Below are 11,646 nucleotides of genomic sequence, written 5' to 3' on the forward strand. Positions count from 1 at the left end.
TCAATGCTTACTATATCTCCATTTAGTCAGCTTGTTTCTGTAAGTGGGCCCTGAAATATGGGCCAGAGTAACCCATGAATGGTTAGAAAGGGGGTGATACTTGAATGATGAGTTGAAGTTGAAAAGTAGAGTGAAAGTTGGAATGGATGAGAAGTGGAATAAACAATCTAAGCAGAGAAAATAGCATGTTAAAAGTTCAAAAATATTTATTTTCAGTATTCCTTCAGAAAGAACTATACCCATCCCAAACCCAGCACTTGTTAGATCATGAATTGCTAGAAAGTGTCATGATTTCTGAAGTGTCTGTCTTCTCCCTAGATGAAGCCAGGGACTAGACTATGTCTTGTTCATCTCTATATTTCTAGAACCATCGTACAAGGGCTGGCTTCAGTGGATACTTGATAAATACAGTGGTACCTTGAGATACGAGTTTAATTTGTTCTGTAACCGAGTTTGTAAGTCAGTCAATTTGTATATCAAACAAATTTTTCCCATTTAAAATATAGTGGTACCTTGAGATACAAATTTAATTTATTCTGTAACCAAGCTTGTAAGTCAGTCAACTCATATATCAAACTGCAGTTACTGGACCTATGCACTAACGCGCCAACTAGTGGCAGCTTCCCAAATCACGACTCGTATCTCAGAATTTCGCTCGGATCTCAAACAAAAATATGGACTGAGTTGCAGCTTCTATCTTAAAAAATTTGTATGTTGGTCTGTTCATATCTCAAGGTACCACTGTAACTGAAATAGATTTAATTCGTTCCAGCCCTGTGAAACATCCCCAAACCATCCTAAATTATGAAAAAAGATATGGTTGGGTTTTTTTTTAAGACATGGTTTTAATTAAGAAATACACATGTATACTTTATCAATGCATAACAAAATATATGAAATAAAAGAAAAAATGTTATTTAGTACTGTATTCTTCTTACGTTGGAGACAGACGAGTGTGGCTAACGGAGGTGAATGGTGGAGGAGGAGGAAGGAAGGGATGCAGGCATGCAGACACGTAAACTAAAACTGCACTTTCTTAACACTAAATGTAAACAAAAACTGCATTTTCTTTACTTTAAACAAAACTAGAACTGCACTTTCTTTACTTAAAATGAAACCACAAAAACTTAATTGTAAAAAAACACACTTTTTTAACTTTAAACTTAACCTAAGCTTAACATTACATATTTTTCATTTAATCATCATGTTTCTGCCTTTTTGGCTGCACTTTTGGCACTTTCACTTGCAGGATTTTTGAATAAAAATCTATCCAAAGAGGTTTGCTTTTGCCTGTCTTTTAAAATGTTATGGAAATGTGACAAACAAGTGTCATTAAAAAGTGCTGAAGCACCAGTTGATTCCAAATTGTATTTCGGAATTTCACTTGGATCTTGAACAAAAATACAAACCGAGTCACAGCTCATATCTTAAAAAATTCGTATATTGGTCTGCTCATAGCTATAGGTACCACTGTACTTATTAAATGAATGAACTGATTTGTTGATTGAGTGATCACAGGTAGAAGAATAGTGCTTTTTTTTCTTTTTTGCTTTTTTTTTTTGTATTTTTCTGAAGCTGGAAATGGGGAGAGACAGTCAGACAGACTCCTGCATGCGCCCGACTGGGATCCACCCAGCTCGCCCACCAGGGGGCAATGCTATGCCCACCAGGGGGCGATGCTCTGCCCCTCTGGGGCGTCGCTCTGCCACGACCAGAGCCACTCTAGCGCCTGGGGCAGAGGCCAAGGAGCCATCCCCAGCGCCCGGGCCATCCTTGCTCCAATGGAGCCTCGCTGCGGGAGGGGAAGAGAGAGACAGAGAGGAAAGAGAGGGGGAGGGGTGGAGAGGCAAATGGGCACCTCTCCTGTGTGCCCTGGCCGGGAATCAAACCTGGGACCTCTGCACGCCAGGCCGACGCTTTACCACTGAACCAACTGGCCAGAGCAGAAGAATAGCTTTTGTAAAATAAATGAATAAGGTCTTATGCCAATTAGTGCATTCTTTTTTAAATTAATTTTAATGGGGTGACATTAATAAATCAGGGTTCATATGTTCAGAAAAAAATCTCCAGGTTATTTTGACATTTAATTATGTTGCATACGCATCACCCAAAGTCAAATTGTCTTCCGTCACCTTCTGTCTGGTTTTCTTTGTGCCCCTCCCCTTCCCCCCTCCCTCCTTCTCTTTCCTCCCCTGAACGCCCCCCGTAACCACTACACTCTTGTCCATGTCTCTTAGTCTCGTTTTTAGTTCCCACCTATGTATGAAATCATGCAGTTCTTAGTTTTTTCTGATTTACTTATTTCACTCTGTATAATGTTATCAAGATCCATCCATGTTGTTGTAAATGATCTGATGTCATCATTTCTTATGGCTGAGTAGTATTCCATAGTATATGTGTACCACATCTTCTTAATCCAGTCATCTATTGAAGGGCTTTTTGGTTGTTTCCATGTCTTGGCCACTGTGAACAATGCTGCAATGAACATGGGGCTGCATGTGTCTTTATGTACCATGAACAGACACTTCTCCCAGGAAGAAATATAAATGGCCAACAGATATATGAAAAGATGCTCATCTTCATTAGTTATTAGAGAAATGCAAATCAAAACTACAATGAGATATCACCTCACACCTGTTAGAATAGCTATTATCAACAAGACAGGTAATAATAGCAAGTGTTGGAGAGGCTGTGGAGAAAAAGGAACCCTCATTCACTGTTGGTGGGAATGTAAAGTAATACAACTATTATGGAAGAAAGTATGGTGGTTCCTCAAAAAACTAAAAACAGAACTACCATATGACTCAGCAATCTCTCTACTGGGTATATATCCCTAAAACTCAAAAACATTGGTACGTATAGTGTAGTCTTTATTTTGCTTCTTTTTAAATGTGGAAAACACACATATAAGAAAACTTACCATATTAACCATTTAAAGTGTACAGCCTAGTAGTGTTAAGTGTATTGACAGTGTTGTGAAACAGATCTCCAGAACTTTTTATCCTGCATATCTGAAACTCTATATGCATTGAACAACTCCTCTTTATCACTCCCCACAGTCCTTGGCAACTACCATTTTACTTTTTATTTATGTGGAATTTGACTACTTTAGATACCTCATACAATGTTTGTTCTTTTGTGACTGTCTTATTTCATATAGCGTAATTTCCTTAGAGTTTACTTATGTTGTAGCATGTGACAGGATTTCATTCCTTTTTGAGGTTACATTGTATTCAGTCATATGTATATACCACATTCTGTTTATCCATTCATCTGTGATGGACATTTGAGTTGCTGCTACCTCTTAGCGATTGTAAATAGTGCTGCTATAAACACGGGTATGCAGATATCTCTTCAAGACTCTGCTTTAAATTCTTCTGGACATATATAGGTATCCAGAAGTGGTTTTGCTGGATTACATGGTCGTTCTACTTCTAATTTCAGGGGGAACTGCCATGTTGTTTCTCATTGAGATCAAATCATTTTATAATCCTACCAACCGTACACAGGGGATCAAACTTTTCCACATCCCTGTCAACACTTGTTATTTTGAGAGTTTTTAATTTTTAAATAGTAGCTATCCTAATGGGTGCTATTTCACTGTGGTTTTGATTTGCATTTCTCTGATGGTTAGTGATGTTGAGCATCTTTTCATGTTTGTTGGCCATATCAACTTTGAAGAAATGTCTATTCAAGTCCTTTTCCAATTTTTAAATCAGGTTATTTGATCTGTTGCTGTTGAGTTGTAGGAGTTCTTCATTATTCTGGATATTAACCCCTTATCAGATAGACTATTTGAAAATATTTTCCCCCACTCCATAAATTACTTTTCACTCTATTGATTGTGACACTTGATGAATAGTTTTTGTTTGATATATTTCTATTTATCCCTTTTTGTTTTTGTTGCCTTTTTTTTTAGTGTCATGTTCAAGAAATCATTGCCAAATACAATCTCATGAAGATTTTCTCCTATGTTTCCTTTTAAGAGTTTTTAGTTTAGTGTTTTATTATGCTTTTAATAAAGTCTCAGATAGGCCGTGGCCTGTTGGCTCAACGGAAGAGCATCGGCCTAGCGTGCGGAGGACCCGGGTTCAATTCCCGGCCAGGGCACACAGGAGAAGCGCCCATTTGCTTCTCCACCCCTCTGCCGCGCTTTCCTCTCTGTCTCTCTCTTCCCCTCCCGCAGCCAAGCCTCCATTGGAGCAAAGATGGCCCGGGCGCTGGGGATGGCTCCTTGGCCTCTGCCCCAGGCGCTAGAGTGGCTCTGGTCGCAACATGGCAACGCCCAGGATGGGCAGAGCATCGCCCCCTGGTGGGCAGAGCGTGGCCCCATGGTGGGCGTGCCGGGTGGATCCCGGTCGGGCACATGCGGGAGTCTGTCTGACTGTCTCTCCCTGTTTCCAGCTTCAGAAAAATGCAAAAAAATAAATAAATAATAATAATAAAAAAGTCTCAGATACTTTGGAAATGCAAAACTCTTAAATCTGAAAACACAAACTCTGATCAAGATTAAACTTAGGCTTTAAAACATAGATTGTGTTATCCTTTAATGCCAGTTAAACATGAACAGAACTATCTGCTTTTCTCTACTCACAAAAACCTTCATTCTCTCTGCAACATTTATTTGCAAATATTCTAAGGTCGTTTAAGGTCATTAAAGACAAATCTTTTAAATAAATGCTCCTAATAGTTGTAATCAGTGATCGTGGTGATCTTAGCAGGGCAGAGTAACTTTAAATGAGTGCTTTCATTCTAAACCCGCCCCAGGTGTCCAGTACTTCTATAAGAGGCATAAGGGTTGGTGAGGAGCTGTCCTCTTCAGAGGTTCTGAAAATCTCTCATATAAATTCTTACTGAGCTCTAAGAGGGGCTCTATATTTCCTTTTCCTGCTAAGAAACTCTGGTAAACAGGGATTCCCAGTGGCCTAAAGAACACACCAAATTAGTCTAGACAGAAACAACAACAACAAAAAAACACACAAAAAAATAACAAAAGAGCACTGAGGGGAAACGCAACTAACTTATGCTCAATTCTTCATGCAATCAAAATTTAAAATATGCCAAGAGGACTCCCTACTTTAAACATTTTAACTCAACATCCTTCTTCAAACATTAAATCCCCAAGCAATATTCAAATATATTCGAAGTAGGAAAGAATGAGGTGTTTGTGTGAGTATAGCAACTCTCTGTTTCCTGGGTTCAGAATACACTTTTCCTTGAAATACACTTCAAAGAAATTGTGCTTTTTCATTTTCTGGTTATTTAGTCTATAAATTGAACTTACAGTTCTCTCAGCTTAACAACGTGCTGAGCCAAGTAAACAGAATGAATGTCTTTATATTATTGGCAATTGCAAAAGAACTGAATGATTGAAGAGAAAGTAAGAAAGATTGAAGATACTCAAAGGTCCCCATCTCTCACCTCTCCACCCTAATTTAATATTTAGATAGCCAGTTTTCTAAACAACAACTGGCATTTCATTTGAAAAAGTTGACCAGTATTCTGAATACCACATTTTATTCAATATATAGATATTTGAAAACTATCCAATATGTATACATTTGGAATAAAGAATCATTTTTATTCCAGATGTTTGTCTTTATCTAAAAAAAATTAAAAGACAATAAAATCAATTGGTGATCATTACTAAATTTATAGCACTGTTGCAAAACAATTTCCATTTTTTAAAAGGTGACTTTAAATGCATTCATTTGATGATTGTGAGCTTGTAGCACTTTAACATAATCAATGGCATTATATTTCATGATCCATGTTACATTTGTCGTACCTTTCATTTAAAACACTGATCATTTTTCAGAAACAAATATGATAAGCTTAAAATTTAGAGAATAGGCCCTGGCCAGTTGGCTCAGTGGTAGAGCATTGGCCTGGCGTGCAGAAGTCCCAGGTTCGATTCCCGGCCAGGGCACACAGGAGAAGCGCCCATCTGCTTCTCCACCCCTCCCCCTCTCCTTCCTCTCTGTCTCTCTCTTCCTCTCCTGCAGCGAGCTCCATTGGAGCAAAGATGGCCCGGAAGCTGGGGATGGCTCCTTGGCCTCTGCCCCAGGCGCTAGAGTGGCTCTGGTCGCAACAGAGCGACGCCCCGGAGGGGCAGAGCATCACCCCCTGGTGGACAGAGTGTCGCCCCCTGGTGGGAGTGCCGGGTGGATCCCGGTCAGGCGCATGCGAGAGTCTGTCTGACTGTCTCTCCCCATTTCCAGCTTCAGAAAAATACAAAAAATAAAAAAAAAATAAAAAAATAAATTAGAGAATAGGAATTAATATATGAAAAAATAAAAACATATGGTAAAAGCCTAGCATGAAGTTCCATTATCAACTAGGCATTACTGTAATTTAGTTCTAAACTTACTGGGTGCTAAAGCAAAAAATGGAAATATAAGGATTTACAAAGATTTCCTTATTTATTCAAAAAAGAAAACAAACAAAAAACACACACAGCCCTCGCCAAGTATCTCGGTTAAAGTATTGTCCCAATATGCCAAAGTTGCAGGTTTGATCCCTGGTCAGGGCACATACAAGAATCAAAAATCTGTGACTCTCTCTTTATTCCTCTCTCTCTAAACCAATAAATTAAAAAAATTAAAGAAAAACATGAATTAATCTGAGAAATTACTCTTTCCTGACACTAAATTCTAAGGTTAATATATTACAGCAATCTTGTATCTAAGACTGTAAATAACAACTTAACAGTCAATAATGCAGAGAAAATCACTATGTGGCAGTTTTACACTTGATACTAAACAAGAAAACTATTAACATATTATATCATAAGTCAATTAACTAATTTATCTAAGTATTTACACTAATAAAGCTGTCAGTTGTGTTGGGTTTTTTTCTTTAGTCTTAAATACAGTAAAGGCCAAGATCTGCCACCTTGAAGTTTACCGTCTTTGTTGAATTAGACAGTTTTTGGTAGAACGGTAGCTGGAACCTAATAACTTTGACTAAATTGAGAAAATTGAAGAAGATGGGGGGTTGGAGTGAAGCTCAAAGTTAACATGAATGCCAATGAGTAATTCATCTGTGTTTTCTTGCTCTAGTACTTTGGAAGTGTTGCTGAAATGATCAAGAATCATCAAAATAGTCCCCTCGTTCTTATCGACAGTCAAACTAACACAAAGTATTCTACAAGACTGAAATATGCAGTTAAAGTTTCATAATTTTTTTTTTTAAAAAAGGAGGTCAAGATCATTGCTTCAGACATTTGCTCTACTTCTGTTTTTAAGACAAAGTCCTCAAGCTTCCTATTTTGGATTATGAATCATCCCATAATAAAATAGAAGAAGATGGAGGCACTATTGAGGTGGTGATCCAATTCCTTATAAGAAGCTCACATGGACATGTTCTACTGCCTGACCTGACAAACTGTTACTATCTGGTGAGGTTGAGTTTCCATGCTATTAGTATTCTCCAAATAAATGTTTTTATTTAAAAGAAACAGGTGTAAAGTATTTTCAGTCATTTAAGAAAATAACACTCTGTTTTCAAAATAAGAAAAGAATAATCTTGAATAAAACAAAGCTGCTGGAAATTTAGGCCACTACACTGTTCATTGGTGCACTAATGTAACTAAGATGTCTACTCTCAATGCTGGACAGTTATGTCTTTTTTTTATTTGTATACAATTTTTATTTGTAGAAAATAAAATATAATGTATGATAGTTATAAGTATAGATAAGAGAGGTGTAATGGTTCCTTTTGTGAGATATGACCTTTCTAGAAGTTTTGTCCATGATTATGTTGCTAGCTTTGCTTGTTAAAATGATTATACCCTTGGCCCTGGCTGGTTGGCTCAGTGGTAGAGCGTCGGCCTGGCATACAAGGGTCCCGGGTACGATTCCCGGCTAGGGCACACAGGGGAAGCGCCCATCTGCTTCTCCACCCCTCCCCCTCTCCTTCCTCTCTGTCTCTCTCTTCCCCTCCCGCAGCCGAGGCTCCACTGGAGCAAGGATGGCCCGGGCGCTGGGAATGGCTCCTTGGCCTCTGCCCTAGGTGCTGGAGTGGCTCTGGTCGCAGCAGAGCAACGCCCCGGAGGGGCAGAGCGTCGCCCCCTGGTGGGCGTGCCGGGTGGATCCCGGTCGGGCGCATGCGGGAGTCTGTCGGACTGTCTCTCCCCGTTTCCAGCTTCAGAAAAATACAAAAAAAAAAAAAAATGATTATACCCTCTTTTATATGCATGTCCAATAAATGGACCCTAAACTTGATAGGAGATTCAAAGTAAGATGAGAACAAAACTAGACTAAAACCCTAGTGACACATTCCACAGAACAAGGGCAGGAAAGCAGACTGATGAACATTAAGAGAAAAAAGAGATACCTCCCTGACCTGTGATGGTGCAGTGAAGGAAGCATTGACCTGGAACACTGATGTTGCTGATTCAAAGCCCCAGGCTTGCCTGGTCAAGACACATACAAGAAGCAACTATGAGTTGATGCTTTCCACTCCTCCCCCTTGCTCCCCACCCTGGCTTCTCTCTAAAATAAATAAATAAAATCTTTTAAAAAATTAAATTAAAATTAAGAGATACCATTGTGAGTAGCCATATCCAAGGTCTTAGCTTTTGTACTTTTCTACTTGTACTTTAGACTGCAGTAAAATGATCAACTAATTAAGATAAATCTAATAATTAAATAATGAATTTACTTAATTACTGAATAAGACTCTGAAAGGATTCTGAAAGGCTAGAAGATAATGATTTCAGACTTACCTGTAAAAGTAATTGTATTTTTGAATGTCATATATCATCATGATTGCTATTTAAGAGTTGAATTGCATTCCCCTCAAAAAAGGCATGTTGAAGTCCTGACACCCAGTACCTCAGAATGTGACCTTATGGGGTCTTTACAGATGTAGTCAAATTAGGATGGGTAATTAGGGTGGACAATTAGGGTGGGCCCTAATCCAATATAATTGGTTATTATAAAAGGTGGGATTCGGATACAGAGAAAAGATAAAGTGAGAGATACCCATGGAGGATACCATGTGAAGAAGGGGATTAGAGTGATGTGTTTACAAGCCTAGGAGTGCTGAAGATTGCCAGTATACCACCAGGAGCTAAGAGGCAAGGAAGGCTTCCCCTGAAAGGTTTCAGAGGGAATATGGTCCTGCTGACACCTTGACTTCAGATTTCTAACCTCCAGAACTAGAAGATAATAAATCTCTGGGGGGTTTAGTCACCCCACTTGTAGAACTTTATTATGGTAGCACAAGGAAACTAATATAATCCATATACATTTAAAAAAATTTTTTTATTTAGACAATGAAATTTAACAGGGCAACATTGGTCAACCAGAGTACATAGATTTAGAGAAAACATCACATCATTTGAACAGTCGATTATGCTGTATACCCATCACCCAAAGTCAAATCAGCCTCTGTCACCCTATATTTTTTTCTCTTTAAGCCCCTCTTCTTTCCCCCAGCCCCTTTTCTGTCCTCCTTTCCCCTCCCCCCGGTAACCACTGCACTCTTATCTATGTCCATGTGTCTCAATTTTGTGCCCCAACTATATATGGAATCATACAGTTCTGAGCTTTTTCTGATTTACTTATTTCACTCATTATAATGTTATCAAGGTCCATCCATGTTGTCATAAATGATACTATGTCATCATTTCTTATGGCTGAGTAGTATTCCACTGTATATATGTACAACTTCTTCTTAATCCAATTCTCTACTGAAGGGCATTTCGACTGTTCCCATGTCTTGGCCACCGTGAACAATGCTGTGACGAACATGCGTGCATGTATCTTTACATACCCATGTTTTCAAGTTTTGGGAGTATATACCCAGTAGAGGGATTGCTGGGTCATATAGTTCTATTCTTAACTTTTTGAGGAACCACCATACTTTCTTCCATAATGGTTGTACTACTTTACATTCCCACCAACAGTGAATGAGGGTTCCTTTTTCTCCACAGCCTCTCCAGCACTTATTATTACCTGTCTGTTGATAATAACTAATCTAACAGGTGTGAGGTAGTATCTCATTGTAGTTTTGAGTTGCATTTCTCTAATAGCTAGTGAAGATGAGCATTTTTTCATATATCTGTTGGCCATTTGTATTTCTTCTTGGGAGAAGTATCTGTTCATGTCCTCTTCCCATTTTTTTATTGGAATGTTTGGTTGTTACTGACTTTTATGAGTTCTTTATATATTTTGGATATTAGCCTTTTATCTGAGCTATTGTTTGAAAATATCATCTCCCATTTAGTTAGCTGTCTCTTTGTTTTGTTGACAATTTATTTTGCTGTGCAGAAGCCCCTTAGTCTGATGTAGTCCCATTCATTTATCTTTGCCTTTACTTCCCTTGCCTTTGGAGTCAAATTCATAAAATGTCCTCTACTGCCAAGGTCGATGAGTTTAGTACCTATATTTTCTTCTATGTAATTTATTGTTTCAGATTTATATTTAGATCTTTGATCCATTTTGAATTAATTTTTGTGCATGGAGACAAACTGTAGTCAAGTTTCATTCTTTTGCATGTGGCTTTCCAGTTTTTCCAGCATCATTTTTTGAAGAAGCTTTTTTTTCTCTATTGTGTTTTTGGCTCCTTTATCAAAGATGATTTGACCATATACATGTGGTTTTATTTCTGGGCTCTCTATTCTGTTCCACTGGTCTGTGTGTCTATTTTTCTGCCAGCACCATGCTGTTATGATTATTGTGGCTCTGTAGTATAGTTTGAAGTCAGGTATTATAATGCCTCCAGCTTCATTTATTTTCCCTAGGATTACTTTGGTTATTTGAGATTTTTTTATGGTTTCATATAAACCTGATGATTTTTTGTTCCATTTCTTTAAAAAATGACATGGGGCCCTGGCCAGTTGGCTCAGCGGTAGAGCGTCGGCCTGGCGTGCGTGGGACCCGGGTTCGATTCCCGGCCAGGGCACATAGGAGAAGCGCCCATTTGCTTCTCCACCCCTCCCCCCTTCCTCTCTGTCTCTCTCTTCCCCTCCCGCAGCCAAGGCTCCATTGGAGCAAAGATGGCCTGGGTGCTGGGGATGGCTCCTTGGCCTCTGCCCCGGGCGCTAGAGTGGCTCTGGTCTCGGCAGAGCGACGTCCCGAAGGGGCAGAGCATCGCCCCCTGGTGGGCAGAGTGTCGCCCCTGGTGGGTGTGCCGGGTGGATCCCAGTCGGGCGCATGCAGGAGTCTATCTGACTGTCTTTCCCCGTTTCCAGCTTCAGAAAAATACAAAAAAAAAAAAAAAATGACATGGAATTTTGATGGGAATTGCATTAAATTTGTATATTGTTTGGGTAATAAGACCATTTTAACTATATTTATTCTTCCTATCCATGAACAAGGGATATTTTTCCATTTCATTTTTTTTCAATTTCCTTTAATAATGCTTAGTAGTTTTCAGTATAGAGGTCCTTTACATTCTTTGTTATGGTTATTCCTAGGTATTGTATTTTGTTTTTTTGTTGTTGCAACTTTAAAAGGGATTTTTTTTTTAGTTCTTTTTCTTAAGTTTAATTGTTGGCATATAAGAAAGCAATAGACTTCTGTATATTAATTTTGTATCCCGCGACCTTACTGTATTGGTTTATTGTTTCTAATAGCCTTTCTGTGGCGTCTTCGGGGTTTTCTATATACAGGATTATATCATCTGCAAAAAGTGAAA

The 11,646-nt window shown here is 38.8% G+C and overlaps 1 protein-coding gene across 1 annotated transcript in view; it reads left to right on the top strand.

Annotated features, from left to right (window-relative positions):
* BLNK (B cell linker) overlaps positions 1–7,548 on the top strand; it is a 97,755-nt gene extending 90,207 nt beyond the window's left edge. The window contains exon 17 of the mRNA XM_066354935.1: positions 7,062–7,548. Within this exon, the coding sequence (XP_066211032.1) occupies positions 7,062–7,181 (120 nt within the window). The 3' untranslated portion in view covers positions 7,182–7,548. The remainder of the gene's footprint in view (positions 1–7,061) is intronic.
* The last annotated feature ends 4,098 nt before the right edge of the window (positions 7,549–11,646 follow it).

Source organism: Saccopteryx leptura, chromosome 13 (assembly GCF_036850995.1).
Source record: "Saccopteryx leptura isolate mSacLep1 chromosome 13, mSacLep1_pri_phased_curated, whole genome shotgun sequence".
Taxonomy (NCBI): domain Eukaryota; kingdom Metazoa; phylum Chordata; class Mammalia; order Chiroptera; family Emballonuridae; genus Saccopteryx; species Saccopteryx leptura.